Below are 23560 nucleotides of genomic sequence, written 5' to 3'. Positions count from 1 at the left end.
TCTCCACTTTGCCATATTTGTCTGCCATCCGGACAAACCATGGCGTACCAGAGGAGACGGGGGTCCCCAATGGAGTGCTCTCTACGTGGGAGTCCTCCCTTTTATTTATTGGGGACTTGGCCTGGAGGGTGTTGTACAGGGCTGTCCCGTGCAATTGGTTTTTAAGTTGTTTCACAGATTCCCAGGCCGCCTGCAATTTCTGTGGTCTGGAGGAGTCCGTGTTCCATGTTGGGGCGGGCTCAGGGGCACTCCATCATCATCATCATCGTCAGTCCCTCGAAATTGAGGAAGACTTGTTTCCACTCTAAAAGTGAGTCCTCAGGTGACTGTACAGTCCAATATGGGAATTACAGTCTGTCACAGGTGGGACAGACAGTGGCTGAAGGAAAGGGTGAGTGGGGAGACTGGTTTGCCGCACACTCCTTCCACTGTCTGCATTTGGTTTCTGCATGCTCTTGGCGATGAGACTCAAGGTGCTCAGCGCCCTCCCGGATGCTCTTCCCCCACTGAGGGCGGTCTTGGGCCAGGGATTTCCAGGTGCTTAGGGATTCGGGTGCACCATGTGCGCGGCAGGTCGCCTCTTCACGTAACGCTGTTGTGTTCCACGGGCACTCCCCTTCCATTAAGGGAAGGGACGCTGCGAGCTCTGCACTGCTCTTGAAGGGCCTCCACTAGGCCACCGGGGATGCGGAGTACAGTGGCCGCAGCCCGGCACAGAAACGGAGTGAGGGGCTGCACGATAGCTGCACGGACCACGCAAAATTGGCAGAGAAAGGCCTGACCGGTAAGTCGGCCCAAAAAAAAGGCGTGGTACGGCGGCGCGCACCTCCCCTTTAACTTTCGCCCCACGGCCGAGTTCACAACCCGCGTGGCTGGCGCTGACATCGCCTGCGGAGCCTCACGGGGCGCTGCCCAATTTCTGCCGCGGGGCGTAAAAGGGGTCGCCGCACACGGCGATGACATCATCGCTGAAGAAGCAGCGGCCCGGGGCACTACCAGCAGGGGCGCCGCGCTACTGGTTTCACGCCTCCGCTAACTCCCGCGCACTTTCACGGGAACCGGTAGCCTTGAGGCGCCAACAGCACGTGCACAGCAGGCGAATGTGTCGACATTTGACGCTCAAAGGGTTAACAGCAAATCGTTTGTTAAATCCTAGCAGCCGTAATTGTTTAGTGGCAGCTCACCTACTGCGGTGCTCTGGTCCGGTTGTAGACTGTGTTCCAGTGACATTATCACATTTTTTAAAAAAAAAGGAACAGACAAGCGATTTGACTTCCACCTCGGTGGAAATGAGAGACGGCCGAGCGAGGCTGGTGCTGGAAGTTTAATGCCATTTGTGAGTGTGCTGGGGCCGAGCCCCACGTGTTGCACGCTTGGCAAGCTACAGGTTGGGTACCTGTGACTGTGCTTCCTGCTGGGCAGGGCAGGGCAGCTCCATCTGTGATAGGTCTGTGCAAGCAAATCGTCCTGGAGTCTCGGAGCACCAACTCCGCCCTATCTCGGGCTCCACTTTATTAAGGAGGTGGAGAGAGAGAGAGAGAGAAAAGCACAGACTGTGTGTGTTATGAGTGGATAGTCGGACGTGCCCACAAGCTGCTGTGAGGTCCTCTGAAGATCTCAGCTCACCTGCTGTCACCTCCTGGGCTCCCAGCTCACTGAACCTCTCTCTCTCGGGGGGCTATGTTGGACCCGTCGTCCAGCGAGGAGGAATCGGATGACCTGCTGGAAGGAGATGCCGGCAAGGAGGCGCCGCTGGGCTTGGGCAGCGGCGGCAGCAGCAGCGCCAGCGCCCGTTCCCTGCCAGCCAGCCGGGGCAGCGAGGGGCGAGACTTGGGCCGCTCGGGCAGCGCCCGCTCGGTCAGCCCCAGCCCGTCGGTGGCCAGCGAGAAGGAGAAGGAGAGGGAAGAGCAGGAGCGGCTCCAGCGAGAGGAGGAGGACACGAAGAAGCGGAAAGCGCTGCAGCTCTACGTGTTCCTGCTGAGGTGCATCGCCTACCCTTTCAATGCCAAGCAGCCCACCGACATGGCCAGGCGGCAGCAGAAGGTGAGTGAGTGAGTGAGTGAGTGCGGTGGGCACGCACGGACAAGCTCCACCACCACCGCCCGCCCTCAGCCAGCGAGCAGCCAAACGCTTCCTGTTGCATCCAGAGAGTAACAGGTGCTCCAGCCAGATCAGTCTGTGCCGCACACTTCGAGATTTGTTTAAAAAGTTAGTTGCAGTTGTAGTTTTGCCACAATTCCCTGTGCTTATCATTGTCTAGCTCGTGTTTGCAGGTTTGAGAAGGAGCCCACTTTTAAAATCTAATATCCATCATTACTTGGACTAATATAGTTGTTCTGCCTTGTCTGAGGACATCAGAGAATCCGAATGATACAGCACAGAAGGAAGTCATTCAACCCATCCTGCTTGTGCCGGCTCTTTGAAAGAGCTAGCCAGTTCATCCGACTACTTTTCCCTTGCCCCATCGCCCTGCATTTAACCCCTTCAAGTACTTATCCAATTCCAATTCCCCTTTGAAAGTTACCATTGAATCTGCTTCCACCACCCATTCAGGCAGTGCATTCCACATCATAACATTTTTTCTGTCATTTTTTCCCTCCACTCCCCTTTGGTTCTTTTGCCAATTACCTTGTCACCTGGTTAGCGGCCCTTGTGCCACTGCAAACACTTTCCCCTTATTTACTTATCAAAACTATTCATAATTTTTACCACCTCTATCAAATCTGCCTGTAACCTTCTCTGCTTCAAGGAGAACAATCGCAGCTTATCCAGTCTCTTCACCTAACTGAAGTCCTGCATTCTTGGTACCATTCTAGTAAATCTCCTCTGCACCCTGTCCAAGGCATTGACATCCTTCCTAATGTGTGGTGCCCAGAATTGAACACAATACTCCAGCTGAGGCCCAACCAGTGTTTTATAACGTCCTTGTTTATGTACTCTATGCCTTTGTCTATAAAGCCACGGATCCCGTTTGCCTTTTTAACAACCTGCTCAACTTGTCCTGCCACCGTCAAAGACTTGTGTACATACACCCCAGGTGTCTATTTTTACACATTAATTTGCTGTACCATGCTACATCTAATGGTGAGACTAGAGAGGTTGGGATTGTTCTTTTTGGAGCAGAGAAGGTTATGGGGAGATTTACTGCCGGTGTTCAAAATTCTGAGGGATTTTGAGAGAGGAGATCGGGAAAAATCAATTCCATTGGCAGGAGGGTCAGTAAGCAGAGGACACTGTTTTAAGGTAACTGCCAACAAAATCCAGAGGGAGATGCAAATTCTTTTTTACACAGCAAGTTGTTGTGATCTGGAATGCACTATCTGAAAGGATTGCAGGAGCAGATTAAATCATAACTTTCAAAGATATACGTGAAAAGGGGTCGTGTGCAGGGCTATGGGGAAAAGAGTAGGGGAGTGGGACTAATTAGATTGCTCTTTGAAAGAGCCAGCACTGGCGAATATCCTCCTCTGCTGTATGATTCTATGATTCCACAGCCTGCACAGTGACTTAGATTAAGGCTGTATTCTGCTGTATGTTTAGTTGGGATTAGTTCCTACTTAAGTGGACCTGCCTTGTGAGCCCTGCTTTAGTTTTGTGTAATTCTGTAAATCTGTTTTGATCCAAGTAATTCAATGAGTAGCTTCTCCACTGCAGGTTCACAACCTACACAGTCAGTACAACTGTCTTGTGTTCACTACTATAGTTTAACAAATGTTGTCCAGATATTGTCATGGTATTTTGATTCTATTCGGACACTTTTTTTAAACTGAACATTCAATCAATAGCAACATGTTTGCTATTCAGTAAACAACTGCATACTTTCTTTTCAGTGTAACTATTTGTGTACTGTTTGTTAGCACACTAACTCTCAGAGTAAACACGTGGAAAACTCCACTTCCAAGGCTTATCTTTAAATATCACCCTGTGTTTATAACTGGTTAAAGTCCAAGTAACGAGGCAGAGAGGGGTGACCTGTTACCACACACCTCCTTTTAATTCTCAATTCTTTACAAAACATTGTTACTTTTCTGTAAGCTGTATTTCACTGTCCTTTTTAAAAAAAAAATATATATATATATAAAAAAAATATATAAAATTTTGAAGTGCCCCTGCCAATCCAGCCAATTTTGCCTCCCTGTAAATCATCTGAGCCTCCCTGTAAATCATCTGAATTAATGGGATATGATGGGTTTACAATCACACTAGACAATGTACCAGATACTGCCTGGGAAATGGAGCCTGGTTATGTGAAGCTTTAGTTTTTGCCCACCCACATTCATCAGGATGGCCCTGGCAGGGCATATCATCACTACATATTTTTTATTAGCTGGGTTGTTGATGCCAAAGTGACACGAGATTTGCTTTCTCTTGGCGACTAGTTTCTTTTAACAAATACCAGTGGGTCTCCTGTTGTATTGCTCATGATGATGATATAAGAACTGGAATGATATACCATTTAATGCACAATGCATTTCTTCTACTGATAAGATACAGCTGTGTCTCTAAGGCTAGTAAAATTGTTAAGTAAATCAAGCCTCGGATGAATTGGAGTTTAGTTTTGTGAGGGGAACCATGTCGATTGAGAAATACGTGTCAGTTTAGAAGCATTCAGCATTAAGTGAAGAGCTTTTTACTGGTGTATGTATGGTGGACAAAATATGCATGCAATTCGTATACGTTTGGATCACTTTTTATAATTGTGTGTTTTTATAATTCTTGAGAGATGAAAAATACTGTACTTCCAAGGTATTTTGAACTTTGAATTCCTGCCAGTCCTCTGTGTGGCCACATCTGTACCTGTGTATTTCCATTGAGTCACTGAGATGCTTGCTGATTGCTGGGTTTGGCTGTTTATGCTTACCAGCTGCCATCGCAGAAGGAATCACTGCAGGTCATGTGCAGTGACCTCATTCCTCTCTGCAGAGAGCAAATGTCTTTTAGGCTTTATAATATGCACGGCAGCTTTTAATATGAATAACAACTTCAAGGGATCATTTGCAAAAAAAAAAGGCACTATCCATTTTTCTATTTTAAAGGGTGATTTTTAAATGGTGAGGCAGCTTAATAGTTTTCATACTGAGTTTTTTTTTCACAAAAAAATGCATAACTCCTGTTTTGAACTGTATAGTCTGCAAGGTGCTAGACCTTTACCTTGTGGGTGCTGCAGCAAAGGAGCTCATTCCAGCTTGGATTGCAAATGACCGAAGGTGGGTATATGCACAAAAAGTGACCAATAATACAAGGCCAAAGTGGGCTGAATTTTTCCTGGTTTTATCATGGGAATATATTTGGGTTTCAGAAGCACCACTTTCTTTACCAAAAGAAAGTGGATTCTGCTTTCAAGTTTTCACCACTGTGTGCTGTAAAATTTCTCAAATAGGCTGAAGGACATTTACACAAGGCTTTTCATGACCTCAGGATACCCCAAAGTGTTTTACAGCCAATGAAGAAGCATCTTTGAAGTGCAGTCACTGTTGTAATGTAGGAAACATGGCAGCTAATGTGTGCACAGCAGAGTCCCACAAACAGCAATGTGATAACTCTGAACTGGTCGTCGTGGTTGGATTCCTGAAGGACTATCTTACCTAGCTATGGACACTGATTTATCTTTCAACCCTTGCCCCATGACAAATTTTAACCCAACTTGACTGGATTTCTGGAAGGCTACTAGTTGAACATTTCAAGGACCAGTGTTCAAATCACTCATCTCAACAGCAGGCTATGCCCAAAACCTGTCTTTTTTTTCTGAACATGAATCGCCCCCAAACAAAATCACATTTTCAGAAATGGCAAGTTTCAAAGGTACAAATTTCCAGCAATTTTGTCAGTGGATTGTTTAATTACAGAGGCAAGTTGGCATTTTCTCTTTTTTTTGTTAAGAATTTTCAGCTTTTGAACTTTTACTTCAATTTTCACAAGTTCAGCTGATTTTAATGAGGGAGTTCCTTTGCCAATATACCTTTTTTTGCAAACTAAATAGGTGAGTAGACATTGTGATTAACTTCTGAAGAGTGCTATTCACTTTCTAGTTTTGGAATCACTAATCGTTTTTTTTTTAAATCACCATTTCAACAAATCTATTTAAAAAAATCTAATAGCAAGCTTTGCCCTCTGCCACAAGAGTCGGAACTTTGATTATGGTTCGGCTCAGCAGATTTCAGCTGTGTTCCTGCCCATCTTCCGTTTGCTCCCTTTTCTTGGACCCTGAGAAAGTGGAAGAGGTGACCGACTTCTTCACTACAGCTAAATTGTGGAGAGTAGGAGTGCAACTAGTGGGATCAGAAAGACATTAAAGCTTCATCCTTTGGCTTTTATCTGCATTGGAATACACTTTCCTGGGAGGGAGAAGGTATCCCACTTCTCAACATTTTCTCGTGCCTTTCTTTTAAAAAATATATTTTACTTGAATTGTAAATTCTGGAAACAACAGTGTATCTTGAAAGAAATAAAAAAAGACTTTGATTTATATAGCGTCTTTCACGTCCACCGGACGTCTCAAAGCACTTTACAGCCAATGAAGTACTTTTGGAGTGTAGTCACTGTTGTAACATAGGAAATGCGACAGCCAACTTGCGCACAAGCAAGCTCCCACAAACAGCAATGTGGTAATTGTTATGTAAGACTTGCCACTAGGGCGCACACCTGTAGGAAACCTTAGGGTCACCTGTGCTCCCTGAGGCAAGCAAGTATAAAAGGTGATTCACCATGCTGCATCCCCACTTTGCAGTCTGAAATAAAGAGACCAAGGTCACAACAGTTTGAGCTTGCGATATAGTCCTGTGGATTTATTCTGAATATAACAAATTGGCGACGAGTAACGCATCACGAACTTTCACTTGGTAATGGCTGCCGTTGGTATTCTTGAGAGATTTGTTGAGGGTGATGATTGGGAAGCCTTTGTTGAGTGTCTCAACCAGTACTTTATGGCCAATGAATTGGACAAGGCTGAGACGGCGATCAAGTGCAGGGCGATTCTCCTCACTGTATGTGGTCTGTGATATGGCCTCAAAATTTACTGGCACCGGTCAAACCAACGGACGAGTCTTACACAGAGCTGTGTACGCTGGTTAGGGATCACCTCAAGCCAAAGGAGAGCATCTTGATGGCCAGGTATCGATTTTACATGCACCATCGCTCCGAGGGCCGGAACGTGGCGAGTTTTGTCGCTGACCTAAGATGCCTTGCAGGACAGTGCAAATTTGCAGGATCCTTGGGGTAAATGTTGCGGGACTTTTTCGTGTTTGGAATTGGTCACAAGGTCATTCTTCACAAACTGCAGTCTGCTGAATCCCTAGATCTGAGCAAGGCCATCATGATAGCCCAAGCCTTCATATCCACGAGCGATAACACGAAACAGATATCTTCACAGAATCGAAGCTCACCAGCAAGTACTGTGCATAAAATAATGTTTTCAGCAGGCAGAACGGTACAGGACAGGGCCGCCCAGCAAGGACGACGACTGGGTTTGGGGCAAAGGTAAAGGGGCGGCTGCTGAGAAGGCCAGGATCCCACTACGTTCCAATAAGTTGTTTGCACTATGTAACCCATGTAAGCGGTCTTTCGTGGCCAATGATGTACCATTATATGGGGTCACAGGGACCTTACAACAAGCCAATGTAGCGGGCGAACACCAACAGGTCGTATATGTATCCAATGAGTCAACCAAGGCAGCAGCCTGTATTTACGGGAATAAAGAGACATATCAAAGAGTGTCCCAATATGTGCTCAAGTCAGACAAGCTGCCTATCCCACAAGTTTGGGAGAGCATAGGCCCCATTATTTATGTGTTGTTTCGAGAATGTCTAACCCTGTCTGTGCACTGTAACATGATCCGCCATGGGCCAGGCACTGAACGGTACCAGTGCCCTCAGTTGGCTACCACCGGAGTGGAAACGGTGCAGCCTGCAGTCCCACTCGCGTTCATGGAAGTGCTGGAAAGCGAGGGGTCAACTGTAATGGCCCCCCAGTTTAGGACCTGGACCAGCCAGGATCCCACATTACCGCCTGCTAAAGGTGAACTGATAGACGGGATATGTCAACCTATTTGTCGCAAAGACGAAAGGTCCATCCCAACATTGCAAAGTAAGGCAGGATGGCCTGGAGTCCCCAAACTACGGCTCAGGATCCACAGAGACCACTAGGCCTCCCGCCACTACCGAAAGTCTCAAGGCCATTGCGGCCATCCTGGGCTTGCTAGACCTCCGGGTCAGTGACAATAATCCAGAGCAGGCAGCCCAAATCACTAAGCCTAGCACCACGTGTGTCACGGTAGACTCCCTGCAGACCTGGCTATCCCAGGCGCTACGCAGTCATCAGATAGAATCACTCAGAACCAAGCCTTCCATAGGCCATCAGCAGAGAATGCATCATGATCGCACGGCCCCTCCACGTGAGTTCAGAATAAGTGATGTAGACCATGTTCAGGACCCCAGTTGGACCGCTAGCACTGCATTAACCAAGGGAGGGAATGGTGTGTATGTGATGATAAATGGAGCATTTGATTGTGAAGCCATGTACTGGGCTAACACGTAAAGCATTTGGACTAGACTAAACTGCGAATTACAGATAACCAGGAACCACTGTGAAAGGACCTGGCTCCCAGCAACCCACTAACACGATCAACCTCGCCGTCAACCATGAGGATGAACCCACCACGCCAGGACTTCAACCCAGGCGATCGACCCGGGGATGCGGGGTGCCAGATCGTCTCAACTTGCAAATAACTTGCACATAAGACTTTGGGGGAGGGGGTATTGATGTATGTAAACCTCACCAAAATATAAGACTTGTCACTAGGGGGCACACCTGTGGAAGACCTTAGGGTCACCTGTGCACCCTAGGGCAAGCAGGTATAAAAGGTGATTCACCATGCTGCTTCTGCACTCTGGAGTCTGAATAAAGAGACCAAGTCATAGAAACATAGAAAATAGGTGCAGGAGTAGGCCATTCGGCCCTTCGAGCCTGCACCGCCATTCAATGAGTTCATGGCTGAACATGCAACTTCAGTACCCCATTCCTGCTTTCTCGCCATACCCCTTGATCCCCCGAGTAGTAAGGACTACATCTAACTCCTTTTTGAATATATTTAGTGAATTGGCCTTAACAATTTTCTGTGGTAGAGAATTCCACAGGTTCACCACTCTCTGGGTGAAGAAGTTTCTCCTCATCTCAGTCCTAAATGGCTTACCCCTTATCCTTAGACTATGACCCCTGGTTCTGGACTTCCCCAACATTGGGAACATTCTTCCTGCATCTAACCTGTCGAAACCCGTCAGAATTTTAAACATTTCGATGAGATCCCCTCTCATTCTTCTGAACTCCAGTGAATACAAGCCCAGTTGATCCAGTCTTTCTTGATATGTCAGTCCCGCCATCCCGGGAATCAGCCTGGTGAACCTTCGCTGCACTCCCTCAATAGCAAGAATGTCCTTCCTCAAGTTAGGAGACCAAAACTGTACACAATACTCTAGGTTTGGCCTCACCAAGGCCCTGTACAACTGTAGTAACACCTCCCTGCCCCTGTACTCAAATCCCCTCGCTATGAAGGCCAACATGCCATTTGCTTTCTTAACCGCCTGCTGTACCTGCATGCCAACCTTCAATGACTGATGTACCATGACACCCAGGTCTCGTTGCACCTCCACTTTTCCTAATCTGTCACCATTCAGATAATAGTCTGTGTCTCTGTTTTTATCACCAAAGTGGATAACCTCACATTTATCCACATTATACTTCATCTGCCATGCATTTGTCCACTCACCTAACCTATCCAAGTCACTCTGCAGCCTCATAGCATCCTCCTCGCAGCTCACACTGCCACCCAACTTAGTGTCATCCGCAAATTTGGAGATACTACATTTAATCCCCTCGTCTAAATCATTAATGTACAATGTAAACAGCTGGGGCTCCAGTCACAACAGTTTGAGCTTGCAATACAGTCCTGTGGATTTATTCTGAACATAACAGTAATGACCAGATAATCTGTTTTAGTTATGTCAATTTGAGGGATAAATATTGGCCAGGACACCGAGGATAACTCCTGCTCTTCGAAATAGTGCCATGGGATCTTTTTACATTCACCAGAGGAGACGTTTAACGGTTCAAGATCTCATCCGAAAGACGGCACCTTCGACAGTGCAGCACTCCCTCAACACTGCACTGGAGTGTCGGCCTAGATTGAGCACAAATAAAACAATCTCTGGAGTGGGACTTGAACACACAACCTTCTGACTCCGAGGCAAGAGTGCTACCACTGAGCATTACTGGGAGAATTACTGAGCTGATTAGTGCTGAACGAACAGCATTCAAATGGGCAGATCGGCAAAGCAGTTCGGGCGTGTATGTGCTGACAACTGCCTCACAATTGGGCTCAATAATTCTTCCCTGCTATTTCTTCCTCCCTTCCCCTTTACCCACTTCTGATGATTTTACCAACACTTCTTAATCCACCAAAAACCTTCAAGTCAATCAACAGAAATTAACTGCAAAATGTAATCAGAACTGCCAGGTTTCCCTTCTCTTGTAATATTCCACACTTGCATCTCAATCAAAACCGTTCCAAAATGAATACATCCAGTCCATATAAGGTTAGAAATGAATTGTGTTTTCCAACATCACAAGCAGGAAATGTAACTCCTCAAAAAAAAATTAATTCTGAATTCAAGGATACTTGTCAAAATACTCAGATTGCACAGATAGTGCCTGACAAAGTCGTGCATCTTTGTGCTGTGCAAGGAATTGTATTAACTCTTTCCCAAAGAGTTCTTCCAGAGCTCATCAGTAATATATTCCTATTTGAAGTAACAATGTGATTATCATATAAAGTTGAGACAGGAATCTGCTTGTTCCCCCTCCAATTATGAAGTGCGACTTGAGAAGTTAGGACTTTTTTTTTCACGAGAGCTGAAAGGTTTAAGGGGTGACCTGTTGGAGGTCTTCAAGATTATGATCAGGTAAATAGTCATGGATTGTTTCCAATGGTTACGAGAAGTAACCAAAGGTCCCAAATTTAGATGATCATAAAACGAATGAAAGGGAAGGTTAGAAAAAAAAAATTCTCGAAATGTCGAATTCTCTGCCACAAACCATCATTGCAGCAGAGTCCACACATTTACTACAATAATTCAATTCTCTTTTTTTTTAAAAGAGAGAAATATTAACAGAATATAGGAAGTGAGCAGGAGAGTTGGATTGGAATCGGTGAAGAATTAATGACTTGTTTCTAGTTCATAACATTCAATGAATCTCCATAGTTTTAAACCTTTTGTAAATTGAGAAAGTTTGCGCATTTTATGCCTAAGTTGGAGATGGGAGCGGGAGAGATATTGAGTCGTTTTTCAGGGTTTCCTTTTTGATATTGAGACATTGATTTTAAACATGTAGGATTTGGGGTGGGGTAGTGGTGAATTTTTTCATTCCAATTTACAAACCACCTCGAGCTCTATTTGCCTGCACAATGGGATGCCTCTCCTTGTGACTCCCAACTTTCTAAGGATGAAGTACTCCACAGCATTGCTTTCTTGGGCAACTTGTAAGGATATTAAATGGATGGTTTTGGTATGCTGCTCTCCCCCATTGTCTGGACACATAGCATCTTTGTTGCAGGAGTATTATAGAAGTTCCGCATAATGTGGAATTTAGAGATGATAACACGATTAAACCCACAGCGCTGGTAACCAGTAAATCTGGAATTCATGCTTCAGTGGAGTTTACACGAGATTATTTACACTTGAGCTGTATCAGGTTCACCTTGACATGCAATTGAAGTGGCATGTATGTAGCATTACAATATGGCATGCTCCTGTTAAGTGTATAACTGACAGATCGTGATTGGCACACTTGTCAGGTGTATACACTTAAAAGGAGTCATTATGTGGAGTAGTGCAGAAATGTGTTTTACAATTTGAGGCTACTTGTAGAGTTTAGAGTGTGATGTTTACACCAGCTGGACTCTAGTAGGTAGAAGATCCATTAACAGGTTAGTGCTTACCATGTTGAGGATGGTGATACATGCTGTGTAATTAACAGACAAATACTCTTATTATTTTGAAGGTATTAAAAAAAACACTTGAAACTGACATTAACGCTGAGGTAACTCGTGCAGTTGTTATTGGCTCCCCTTGTCTTGTCACATGCTGCCAACTGTCTCCTAACGTAAGGAGTGGTGGACCCCACAGCATCATCAGACTTGGGAGTGTTGAAATAATCTAAACCTTGATATCTTTTTAAAAACAAAAAGTAGCCGTGTGTTTGGAGAGAGTTATGAGTAGAAATAAATGTTGTGCTTCAGGGGTTCAGCATTATTTGTGCCTTGCACCGTAATGGGTGAGAGTGAATACATGAAATCAGCAGATGTTCATATGGAAGGATTCAGTGGGCGACATAAACCATGAAAGCAAAGTGGATTAGAGCGCGCACAGTTTCGAAATTTGAGACCAAGATAAGAAATGCTACCTTTGTATTGATTTTAAATAGACATTAACATTTAACTAGGGAAAAAAATCTGACCTGTTCCTGCAAACAAAAACCTTTTCTTTTGCCACTGAGCGCCATGTCCAACATCGATAGCAAACGAAATCCTGTCAATCGATGAGTGATGTCACTGAAAAATCACATTATGCCACATAAGCAATACAAAATTAGTCTGTGGTGGGCTAGTGGACAGTAACATTGTTCGTGTCTATCACTTACCAATACCGTTCTATGCACTGGTAGGCCATATCATATAGATTTTCCTTAAAACATTGTAATCTGACTCATGCTGTATGTATGTGTTTCCCTTTTATTCTTCATTTTTGCATTACTTAAAGCGGTGAATCCATTTTGTGCTGATGGTCCACTAAAGATGATTGCTTGATATCATCAAGTTAATGAGATTCTAGCAACCTCGTTTTCCTAATCGGCCGTACTGAAAGTTGCCGTGACCGTATATTTTTTGTTTTCAAGAGTAATTACACAATTATTTATTTGCATTTTTAAAGTTATTTAATCTTCGACTAATGAATGTGTTTTGTTAAAGGAAGGATCATTTTGTCTCTTGGTCGTGAATAAGTGATTTGATTGCAGAGACAAAGAACCTGATTTTCCATTAACATACAATTATGCCACTTAGCAGATTCACATTATTGGCATTCCTGTGCAGTAGTTTGAGTGACAATGTTTGTAGGGCCCTTGAGCAGTTCAGAGGTGTGGGCCTGATTTACCCCCAACCCCCTCTTCATTTCCAGCTCAACAACCTGCTGTGGTGAGTCCTTTTTGGCCAAGCTATGCCCTTTGATAGGAAGCACCTTCTCATGGTCTCCTTTTTGTTTTTATAGCACTTGTGGATTGGAGAGACATTTTTATTATATTTCTCTGCATTAAGTTTCAGTAAGCAGTGAAAAATGCAGAGAAGTGTGAAGTGAGTGGCCGTAATTTGCGGCCCCTACGGGTGCGTACGTAGTGCATGTGCACCCGTAGGTGTCGCAAGCTCCGACTACAAACTCGGGGCCCATACATTTTGGTCAGCAGAATGAGGGGAGGCAAGTACACTCATAATAAAGGATGAAACTGAGTACAATGAGCAAGTGTGACATTAGCTCCTTTACTAAGACTCCAGAGTGCAGATACCTCGGGTGTCCTGCTTATATACTGTGCTCCCAAGGGATGCTGGGATCCCTTGGGACTCCAACAGGTGGGCCCTCTGGTGGTCAGGTGTCATACAGGCTACAAGGGGTTAAATACATAACGATACAATTTTAAAGGGACAGCAGGAACAGAGAGCCCTGGCGTGTGTGTACACAAATCTTTGTAGGTGGCGGGACAAGTTGAGAAGGCCGTTTGTTTTTTTTTTAAAGTATATGGTTTAAAAAATATATATATTTGGCTTTGTTTTTATACTCTATTCCTTTTATTAATCAAGAAGTTTTATTAAACCTTTATAAAACATTGGTTGGACCACAGCTGGAATATTGTGTTAAATTCTGAGCATCACACGTTAGAAAGGATGTTGAGGCCTTGCAGAGGGTGCAGAAGAGATTTACACTCAAACGGTGTCAGGGAAGAGGGACTAAAGTTATGTGGAGAGACTGGAGAAGCTTGATGTTTTTTCTCATTAGAGCAGAGAAGGTTAAGAGGAGATTTGTGAGGTGAATGGTTTTGATGAGTAAAAGTTAGTAACTAGAGGACACAGATTTAAGGTGATTGGCAAAAGAACCAGAGACGACACATGATTTTTTTTTTACGCAGCGAGTTGTGATCTGGAATTTGCTGCTTGAAAAGGTGATGGAAGCAGATTCAATATAACATTCAAAAGGGAAGTGGATAATTGCTTGTAGGAATATCTTAACGGGGCTATGGGAAAAGAGCGGGGTAGTGGGATTATTTGGATAACTCCAAAGAGCCGGCTCAGCAATGATGATTCCATTGGGCTGGCACAGTGCTCCGAGTTTGAATCTGCAGGGGATGATGGCGTTGCAAAGATCATCCTTCAGATCACCTTTCATTCATGTCTGATTTTAAGTGTTAATATGTAGGCTGCATTTTCTTTCTAGAGTTGCAACTATAAGAACCCTGAGTTTCCCAGGAAAATCTGCCGAATCAGGGATGCTGTCGTGACATCTAGGCCCACCTTTTAAATGAGAGCATCTGGTACTAACCAGTGGAATTAAAGCAAAGTGTGTACTGAGACATTGGTAACGCTAAACACTGATCAATGCATTAGGCAGCAAGCCACTCCATATTTTTTAATGAAAATTAATGGTGTTGATTTTTTTTCTTTCCTTTTTGATGCCGAATATTACCATGGTTACTTATTAAAAGTGATTCCGCTGGAAGTATGAAGTTTTTAAAAGGGGAACTGTTATTTAGTTCCCGTTTATTGATTTGAGTTGTGTATCTATTTGCCTGGTTTTTAAAATATTTTTGATGTAAACGAATGTTGAAATGGAGCAGGGTTGTTTACCTCTGATTTTGTTTTATAAATTGGTCCCGGTGAGACTTTAGCAGATAAACTGCTGTTTGGCAGTATTCGTACATGATTACCAGTATGACATTCCTTTGCCCACTATTTCATTGGAAATGTTAGCCCATTTAAAGCAAGCACCTTAATGCAACCATTAAGATAATGACCGAGATGTGTCAAACAAACATATTAAATGTTCATATGCTAATTTTACAAATAGTAATTTTGAAGCTTTAATCTTTAAACATTTTTTTTAATGTGTGACAAATTTCCGAGGAGTTTAGAAGTACATTTAGCAAACTCAGCAGGGAGCTGAGCTCAAATTGGAGACTGAGAACTGCACTCTTCGCCGATTCTCTGCCCTGCGTCCCCTTTGAACGGGGCTCCCCACTGGAAGCTCAGGATCCAGAAGATTATCATTCTCTGAGCATTGGATCAGCTTTTGCTCTTTACAGTCTTGTGGATTTAATTTTGTAATGTATTTGCTTCATGGGTTCTTTGCTTAAGAATTCATAGCAATACAGCTATTAAGAACTAGTTTGGTTGTTAAACCTTTTGCTAATAATCACATTACCCATTATCAGTTCAACTATTTTAGTTGTGCACTTTAAACAAAAGCCTCCTGCAAAGGGGGGTCACACTCAAATACATTTTTTTTTCCAGTGACCCTTTTTTTTTGGTGGGGGGGCGGCGTTTAGGACACCAAAGAGAAATTATACAAGTTCCCCCTGGCTAAAAGGGGGAGGGGGGGGACTAAAACCGACAAATTAAACTTTAAACCTAAATGATCAAATTAAAATTTGGTTGCCAGGGTGGTGATGCACTCCAGTCCCTCCGGCGCCCACCTCTCGCGGAAGGCCGTGAGCGTACCAGTGGACACCATGTGCTCCATCTCCAAGGACACCCTGGCTCGGATGTAACCGTGGAAGAGAGGCAGACAGTCGAGCTAAATGACCGCCCGCTGCCTGGACCGCCTGATGGCACCCTTGGCCATGCCCAGGAGCAGTCCTACGAGGAGGCCTTCTGACCTACCCGCTCCCCTCCGCACAGGGTGCCCAAAGATCAGGAGTGTGGGACTGAAGTACAGCCAGAAATTGAGGAGCAGCCCCTTCAAATAATGGAACAGGGTCTGCAACCTCGCACATTCAATAAAAACATGGGACACGGACTCTTCCAGACCGCAGAAATTGCAAGCTGCCTGGGAGCCCGTGAACCGACTTAAAAACTTATCGCATGGGACTGCTCCATGCAACACCCTCCAGGCCAAGTCCCCAATGAATAGAGGGAGGACTTCCGCGTAGAGTGCACTCCATTGGGGACCCCCGCCTCCTCCGGACGGCAAGATGTTGCGCCATGGCGTGTCCGGATGGCAAGGTGGAGTGTGCAAGAGCAGCCCGTACAGGAAACCCCTCCACACACAACTGAAAGGCATGGAGGGGATTTCCCCGAGGAGGCTCAAGTTGTGAGGCGCCGGCTCCCGAGGGAGGTTTCGGGGCTTGGCGCCAATGAGGAATTCCGTCCAGACGGGGATCAGTTCGGATGGGATCTCCCCATGTGTTTGAGCCTCCTTGACACACCTAACGGAGTCAGGGCCCAGTGCTGTTTTTAGCGACTCGATGGCATTGGCCAGACGTCGGCCCAGTTTAGGTGCCGTGCCAGCACGTCTGGCGCCATCCAGCCCACTCCTCCACCATCGAGCAGGTCCCTGACCCTGGTCACCTCGCCAGCCACAGCCCTCTCGTCCGCCTGCCACCTAAAACCGCGGTCGTGGAGATACGGATTCCTGAGCAGCGGGTCCTGCAGGACAGCTGTCACTCCAGACGAGGGGAGAGCTGTGCTTGGTGGCGACTCTGTTCCAGACCTGATGAGTTCCTGGTAAAAGGCAGGCAGTCCCCACATGGCCATCCTGATGCCCCCCAGGCTCACAAATAGGAGCTGTGTGTAATAATTGAGGCTGTACTGCTGGTGGAAGAAATACGTCGCCAGCGCACACCATCTAGGGAGGGCTCGACGTAGAGGTATCTCTGCAGGGTCTGAAGACGGAAAGTCGCATGCTGGGTGCTGACACACACCAATGTCTGATGGCCCTCCCTAAGCGGGAGACTCAAAACCACAGCAGAGACCCAGTGCTTCCTGTTCCAGAAGAAGTCCACCAACGCAGGGGGAGGGGTCAAAGTGACCAGCTGGTTACACAGCATAGCGGCCACCAGCTGGTTTATGACTAGCACTCAACCCCTGTAGGACAGCACTCGGCGCAGTTCTGTCCAGTGCCCTAGGCGAGCAGCGACTTTGGCCTCCAGCTCCTGCCAGTTCGCCGGCCAGGCTTCCTCATCTAGGCTAAGGTAGACTCCCAGATAGAGGAGATGGGTCATGCTCCAGGCAAAAAACCTGAGCTCCTCCGGCAGTGAATCCACCTGCCACTGACCCACGAGGAGTCCGGAACAATTCTCCCAGTTGTTCCTGGCGGAGGATGTGGCCGAGTAAATCTCCTGGCACTCACGCATCCTCCGCAGGTCAACGGGATCCTCGACCATGAGGATCTTCCAGACCGCAGAAATTGCAAGCTGCCTGGGAGCCCGTGAACCGACTTAAAAACTTATCGCATGGGACTGCTCCATGCAACACCCTCCAGGCCAAGTCCCCAATAAATAGAGGGAGGACTCCCGCGTAGAGTGCACTCCATTGGGGACCCCCGCCTCCTCCGGACGGCAAGATGTTGCGCCATGGCGTGTCCGGACGGCAGACGAGGATGGCAGAGCCAGTCCCGTCAACCTCTTCCACAAGAAACGCAGGAAAGGTTCCACGCATAAGGCATATAACTGGCCAGACATGGGGCACCACTGGCGTACCCCTCTTCCAAAGTGAAGGGGCGCCGTCAAAGACCCGTTAATCTTAATCAGACACTCCGCGGCGGTGTACAAAAGTCGGATCCGGGCGACAAAATGTGTCCCGGACCCTGAAAGCGCACAGAGTTCCGAACAGATACTCGTGGTCCACCCTGTCGAACGCCTTCTCCTGGTCCAGGGAAAGGAAGGCGACCGACAGACCAACCTCCTGAGAATGGTGGACCAGGTTCCGGACGAGATGGATGTTGTTGTGGATTGTCCGGCCGGGGTGGATCATGTGGTCCAGCACGGCACCAAGGCAAGCAGACATCACCCTGGCAAAAATTTTGTAATCCGTGCTGAGGAGGGAGACTGGGCGCCAGTTCTTAAGTAGGCGGAGATCGCCCTTCATAGGCAGCAAGACGATGACTGCCCTGCGCCAAGAGAGTGGCATCGCCCTGGTCGCCAGACTTTCCCCCAGGACCCGCACGTAGTTGCTCCCCAAGACTTCCCAGAACGCCCTGTGGAACTCCACGGTCAGCCCGTCCAGCCCCGGGGCTTTTCCCCTCGAGAGCTGGTTGAGGGCACCAGTCAGCTCCACCAGGCTTAGCGGAGTGTCCAGATTTTCAGCGCCCTCCAGGCCGACCTTCGGCTGGTCCTCCCCAAAACTCTACACGCTGCTTCGCTGGACGGATCCGGAGAGAACAGAGCCCCGTAATATTCTCGGGCCTTGTTACTGATGCCCTCCGGATCCGAGACCAGGGATCCATCGTCGGCCAGCAGCATCAAAAGTTGCTTACGGATCCCCTGTCTTTTCTCCAGCGAGTAGAAGAAGAGGGAGCCGCGGTCCAGGTCCTGAAGGAACAGGATCTGCGACCTCACGTTCACGCCTCGGGACCCAACAAGGTGCAGGTCCTTCAGCGCGGCCGCCTTCATTTCAAAAACGGTCAGCAGGTCCGGGTCCTCAACGACTTGACCCAGACGGGCTTCCAGATTGCGCATTTCCTTCTCCAGGCGCCACCCTGGCCTCCCGCTTCTTGGTCGACCCCTTCGCCTACTCTTGACAGAAGAGACGGACGTGAGCTTTGCCCACGTCCCACCATAACCTCAAGGAAGGGAAGCCTCCTTGCTTCCTTCTCCAGTCGGCCCAAAAGCAATGGAACGAATCCTGGAACTGCTTGTCCTCCAGCAGCAGGTTGTTGGTGACAGTACGCGGACCTCACCCGCTAGCGGAGTGGAGCAAGCTTCGCCCACACCAAGTGGTGGTCCGAGCATGGCGCCGGCCACTTGGAGGCCACCAGAACGCAGGAGACGTATGCCCGAGGCACGTAAAGGCGGCCGATTCTGTACCATCTGCTTCCAGGCCTCCCCCAAGTAAAGGTGCTGAAGCCGGGATAGAGATTTTGCCAGATGTCCACCAAGTTGAAGGACCCGATCAGGTCCCTCAACTTTTCCATCGCCATCATGCTCTGCGGGACATCGGAGCGGTCCCTCGCCTCGAGGGTGCAGTTAAAATCCTCCCCCCCCCCCCTGAGGACAATGCAGTGGCCAATATCGATGGAGCCTAGAAGAGTGGACGCTTCTTTGAAGAAGCGCACTTGCTGTGGGCCGGGTTGGGGGGGGCATACACGTTCACTAAATGGAGCACAGACTCCTCGACGCCCCCCCCCCCCCCCCCCCCCCAAGAAATCCGGCTGAAAATGTGGGGCCAGCAAGATAGCCACGCCAGAAGTGGCAGTGAGGTGGCTCATGCAGACCTCCCCGTGCCATTCCTGGAGCCACGTGGCCTCATCTCCCGGAATGGTATGGATTTCTTGCAAGAAGCACACCGCATATTTCCCCTCCCGTAGGAGCAAAAAATTGCTAAATCTATGGCATGACTCTCTGCTGCTGTTGATGTTGAGGCTGGCTATAGTTATCTTCTTGACAAGAGCATAGTGCAACTTCTAACTTAAACTACTGTGGGGGGGGAGAGGGGAGGAGAAGAGTCGTTTGATGACCTCCACTCCCTCAGCAGCCCAGCGAGGAACGTTCTGAGTCGGCGCAGCGCAAGGGTTTCTGGTTTTGATAAGGTCCTGTCCATGCCCATGGTTTTGCCGGGCGGACGGACCTGATGAGCAGCGCCGGCTCGGACCATTTGTCCAGGGTCAGATGAGTTCTATCGTGGTGACCCTGGCATTGCGCCAAAAAGTCCTGGAGTTCCTTGGCAGGAATGAGGGGGCCTCAGCGGCGGGCACGCAGAGATCCACCACCTCACTGGCGATGGACTCCAGATCTTCTCCCATGCCCTCCACTGAGTCCTCATCCCCCTCCGGGAGGTCGCCACCAGCAGCTGGTCCGTCGGCCGCACGGGGTACCGCAGACGGCCCGGCCACTCCATCCAGCCCTGCCTCTGTCACGATCCCACCTCCAGGATCGTCGGCAGAGGAGTCCTCCCCTGGGCTCCCAATGGGATGCCGGGTCGGGCAGCGGACGGGGCTCCCCCTCCGCCCCAGGCACCAGGGAGCACGGAGTAACCATGCTGAAAAACAGCTCCAGGTCCTCCAAGTCCCCCGGCTTCCGGGACGACGATTGGGGTTCTACACCCTCCCTGCTACCACCCCAGGCCCAGCGGGTGGATGTTCATGAAGTGCATTAAAATCTTGTTCTCTTTCTGCCAGGTCGAGCAGATCCTGGGGGATGTCAATAATTGGCTGGGTGGCCTTGGACTCGGCCTCAGCTGCCCCGCCCGCCTCAGTCCCCGGGACGCTCGACCCGGTGGTGACATTTTCTTTTCGTGGCCCCGCGACCCCCCCAAGTGGCAGTTCTTGTTCTCCATCCCCGGGAGGCTTAGGCTGGGCAGCCTTGGATGTCTCGCCCTCCCGAGGGACAGGCTCCCCCCCCCGCCTTCAGCGCACATTGGGAGCGCTGGTGGGGGATGCAGGACTCGCGCTGGGCACCAACTCCTCCACGGAGGGATCTTGGTCATCCTCCGCTTTCTTGGAGTGGTGCCTCCTTTTCTTACTGGAGGGATACGGAGACAGGGAGTTCTCCATGTCTGCTGGGGCTCCCTCCTTCCGATTATCTTGCTCGCACCCGCGCCCGACTACGGGTGGAAAACTTCCCGAAAAGGCGGATGCTGTCGGGCTCGGGCCCGGATTGCACCACGTTCATCGGCGATAGTGGGGGGGCGAGCGCGTAGATTGGGCTGTGTGGCCCACTGAGGGGACTGTACGGAGGGTGTTTATTTGTTTTCTTCCGCGCCTTCCTTCCACGTGGACGCTCTCCCTCCCCCTCCCCCGCTGGAGACCACGAAGACAAAGGCCTCCGATGATGCCCGCGCACCTACGGCTCCCGACACGTGGACGGTACTAGGGGGAGGAGTGGCGGTGGCACCAGCCTTGGCCGCTTTGGCTGTTTTAGCGGCCTTGGAGGCGGGGCAGTTCTTACGGACGTGCCCCACCTCCTTACATGTGTGGCACCGCATGTCGTCCGACATCCAGAAGACGTGGTCGGCAGTCCCCTCGTGGACCACATTGAATGTACCTCCTTCCAGGCCAGCTGAATGAAAAGCTGGCGCCGGAAGGAGAACACAAGACTGAGGCTAGCCTCCCTGAAGCCGAGCGGTATCGGTGTTATCCCCGACCTCACCTCCCCTAGTTGACGTAGCTGGGGGAGGAGGAGTTCACCGGGAACAAAGGGCGGGACGTTCGAGATGACGACCCTTTGCGCGGTGGCTTCGAGAGGATCCATTGGCAGGAAGGTCCCCCCCACCGTGAGCCCCTTCCTGAGAGCCAGGGACACCGCCCGCTCCGACCCCAGGAAGAACACAGCCTTCCCGTACATTTTGGAGGCTGTGACAATGGCCGAGGGGCCCACTGCCCCAGCCAATGCCCTCACGCACTCCTCGATGGTCGTGTTGGGGTGAGTGTAGCTCTTGACCTCGTTCTTTGTAGTAATGACCCTGAAAGATGGCGGGGCAGCAGGAGCCGCCGTGGCCTTTGCTGCCACGTGGGCATAAGTTTGTGCTGGCCCCGTCACCGGCGAAGGTGGACTCGCCCTATCGGGGTCCCTTTTAAGGCTACACTCATCCCAAAGTCACAGGCCTGAACGGTCTTGATTGGCCTCGTTAATAAGCAGAGGGAGCTCTTAATGAGGCACACCTCTCCCCAACTTTGGGGAGGGGGCCCTTTTCCCTTTGCTCAGTAGTTGTTTGAGCCTTTTTTTAAATATATATATTATGAGTGAGAGATCGATCCCTGGATCACAAAGTCTCTATACTCTTCTGGTGGGGGGAGAAGATGTCTTCACCCAGGATGGCTGGAACTACCCAGGCACAGTCCTCCAAATGATGTTATGTAGTTAATGGGAAAGAGATTGCACGCAGGTAGCTCTAGCCAGGTCAGGCAATGGGGGAGAAGTGCTTCCAGTGGTGTGTGGAGCCTAGTTGTTCACAAGAACCCCACAGACTTGCGCACACCCCCCAGCCCACAATGTTCTTAATAAATCGTCTTTCCTCCCCCCACCGATTTAAGCAGTCTTTTTTGGGGAGTGCACCAAAATACACCCACCTGTTGATCTTGACAATGGCTCTCCCCCCTGCCACACAGCTGGTGAGTAGTTGAATGGCAGCTGTTCCATCCCCCTCTCTCAAACTCTGCAGCAGTAACAGGAGTATTGGCAGCTCTCCCTCCTCTCCCCTCTCGAGGCAGCAGGCCTCCTCCTCCTACCAGACACTCACAGTCTCCCTGTAGTTTGTACCTAGAAAGCAGCTTTTCTTCCTCCTCCTCTCACGGTCCTGGGTTCAATCTCTCTCTCACTGTAGTTGTAGCAGTATTAGCAAAGGTTTAACAATCACACTGCACATTACCAGTTCATCCACCAGACTCACAACCACCTGCCTCACCGTGGATCCCCTGAACCCAAATGGCTGGGGTTTTATTGAGTCTTATGAACATCACGTAACTGGCTAAGCTACTCACAATTCAACAGCTCTACCAACCTGTGAGCATACCAACAGTGCATACATTACAAATTTGAAATCCAGTTGCATTTAATATTTTCATCTGAACTTTAGTCACTTTCATTTCTTTTGCAGGGGGTTTGAGTTGAATTTGTGATTGTGGTGCAAACTCAGCTTAATTTACACTGAAACAATTGCACTAACTACAGCATCTGGGTGGAGGTTGCTATGGTAATTTCACATTCCAAAAAATGCAACTGCATGCTGTTTAACTAGACTCTTGTCGGTTTATGGAAAGGACTGATGCATGCAGTGAAAAACATACCTACATATTATGACGGCTCCTAATTCATATCCCAGCCTGAATTTAAACTGCACCACAGCTATAAAAATCTGTGTGTTCAGCATTCTTTATCTGGTGAATACTTGATGGGTGGCCATTTGTTTGGACAGCATCTGACTATAATACTGAGGCTGGGTTTTGCCTTTTCCTATTTTTAATCTTGTTTTGAGCCAGGTGAATGGTTCGTAAGTCTGGTGCTAACCACGACCAGGAGCAGGAGATTTAAAAAAAACGTATTTTTAGAAATCTGAGCAAATCATTTTAATCTAAAAGTTTTGCCGAGCAGTCCCTTCATATTATAGTGTTGTTTCACACCTCTGATGTGCTACGATATAGCAGTGTACACATCAGGGACTGTGTGGACCAGGAGCTCCAGTAAAACTGAAGTCTGAGAATCGGGGAAATATTTCTACTGGTTCGAGTCCTACCGAGCACAAAGGAAGATGGTTGTGGTTGCTGGAGGTCAATCATTCCAGCCACAGGATATCGCTGCAGGAGTTCCTCAGCAC

At 48.3% G+C, this 23560-nt stretch overlaps 1 protein-coding gene across 7 annotated transcripts in view; it reads left to right on the top strand.

Annotated features, from left to right (window-relative positions):
* Positions 1–1537: 1537 nt before the first annotated feature.
* The window catches only part of cadps2 (Ca++-dependent secretion activator 2), an 863559-nt gene continuing 841536 nt past the window's right edge, over positions 1538–23560 (top strand). For all 7 annotated transcript variants that reach the window (XM_070900583.1, XM_070900582.1, XM_070900585.1 and 4 more), the window contains exon 1: positions 1538–2043. In XM_070900583.1, coding sequence (XP_070756684.1) covers positions 1681–2043 — 363 coding nt within the window. In that variant the 5' untranslated portion in view covers positions 1538–1680. The remainder of the gene's footprint in view (positions 2044–23560) is intronic.

This window comes from Pristiophorus japonicus, chromosome 15, assembly GCF_044704955.1.
Source record: "Pristiophorus japonicus isolate sPriJap1 chromosome 15, sPriJap1.hap1, whole genome shotgun sequence".
Taxonomy (NCBI): domain Eukaryota; kingdom Metazoa; phylum Chordata; class Chondrichthyes; family Pristiophoridae; genus Pristiophorus; species Pristiophorus japonicus.
The sequence above is the reverse complement of the archived record's forward strand: the minus strand, read 5'-3'. Positions and strand labels throughout refer to the sequence as shown.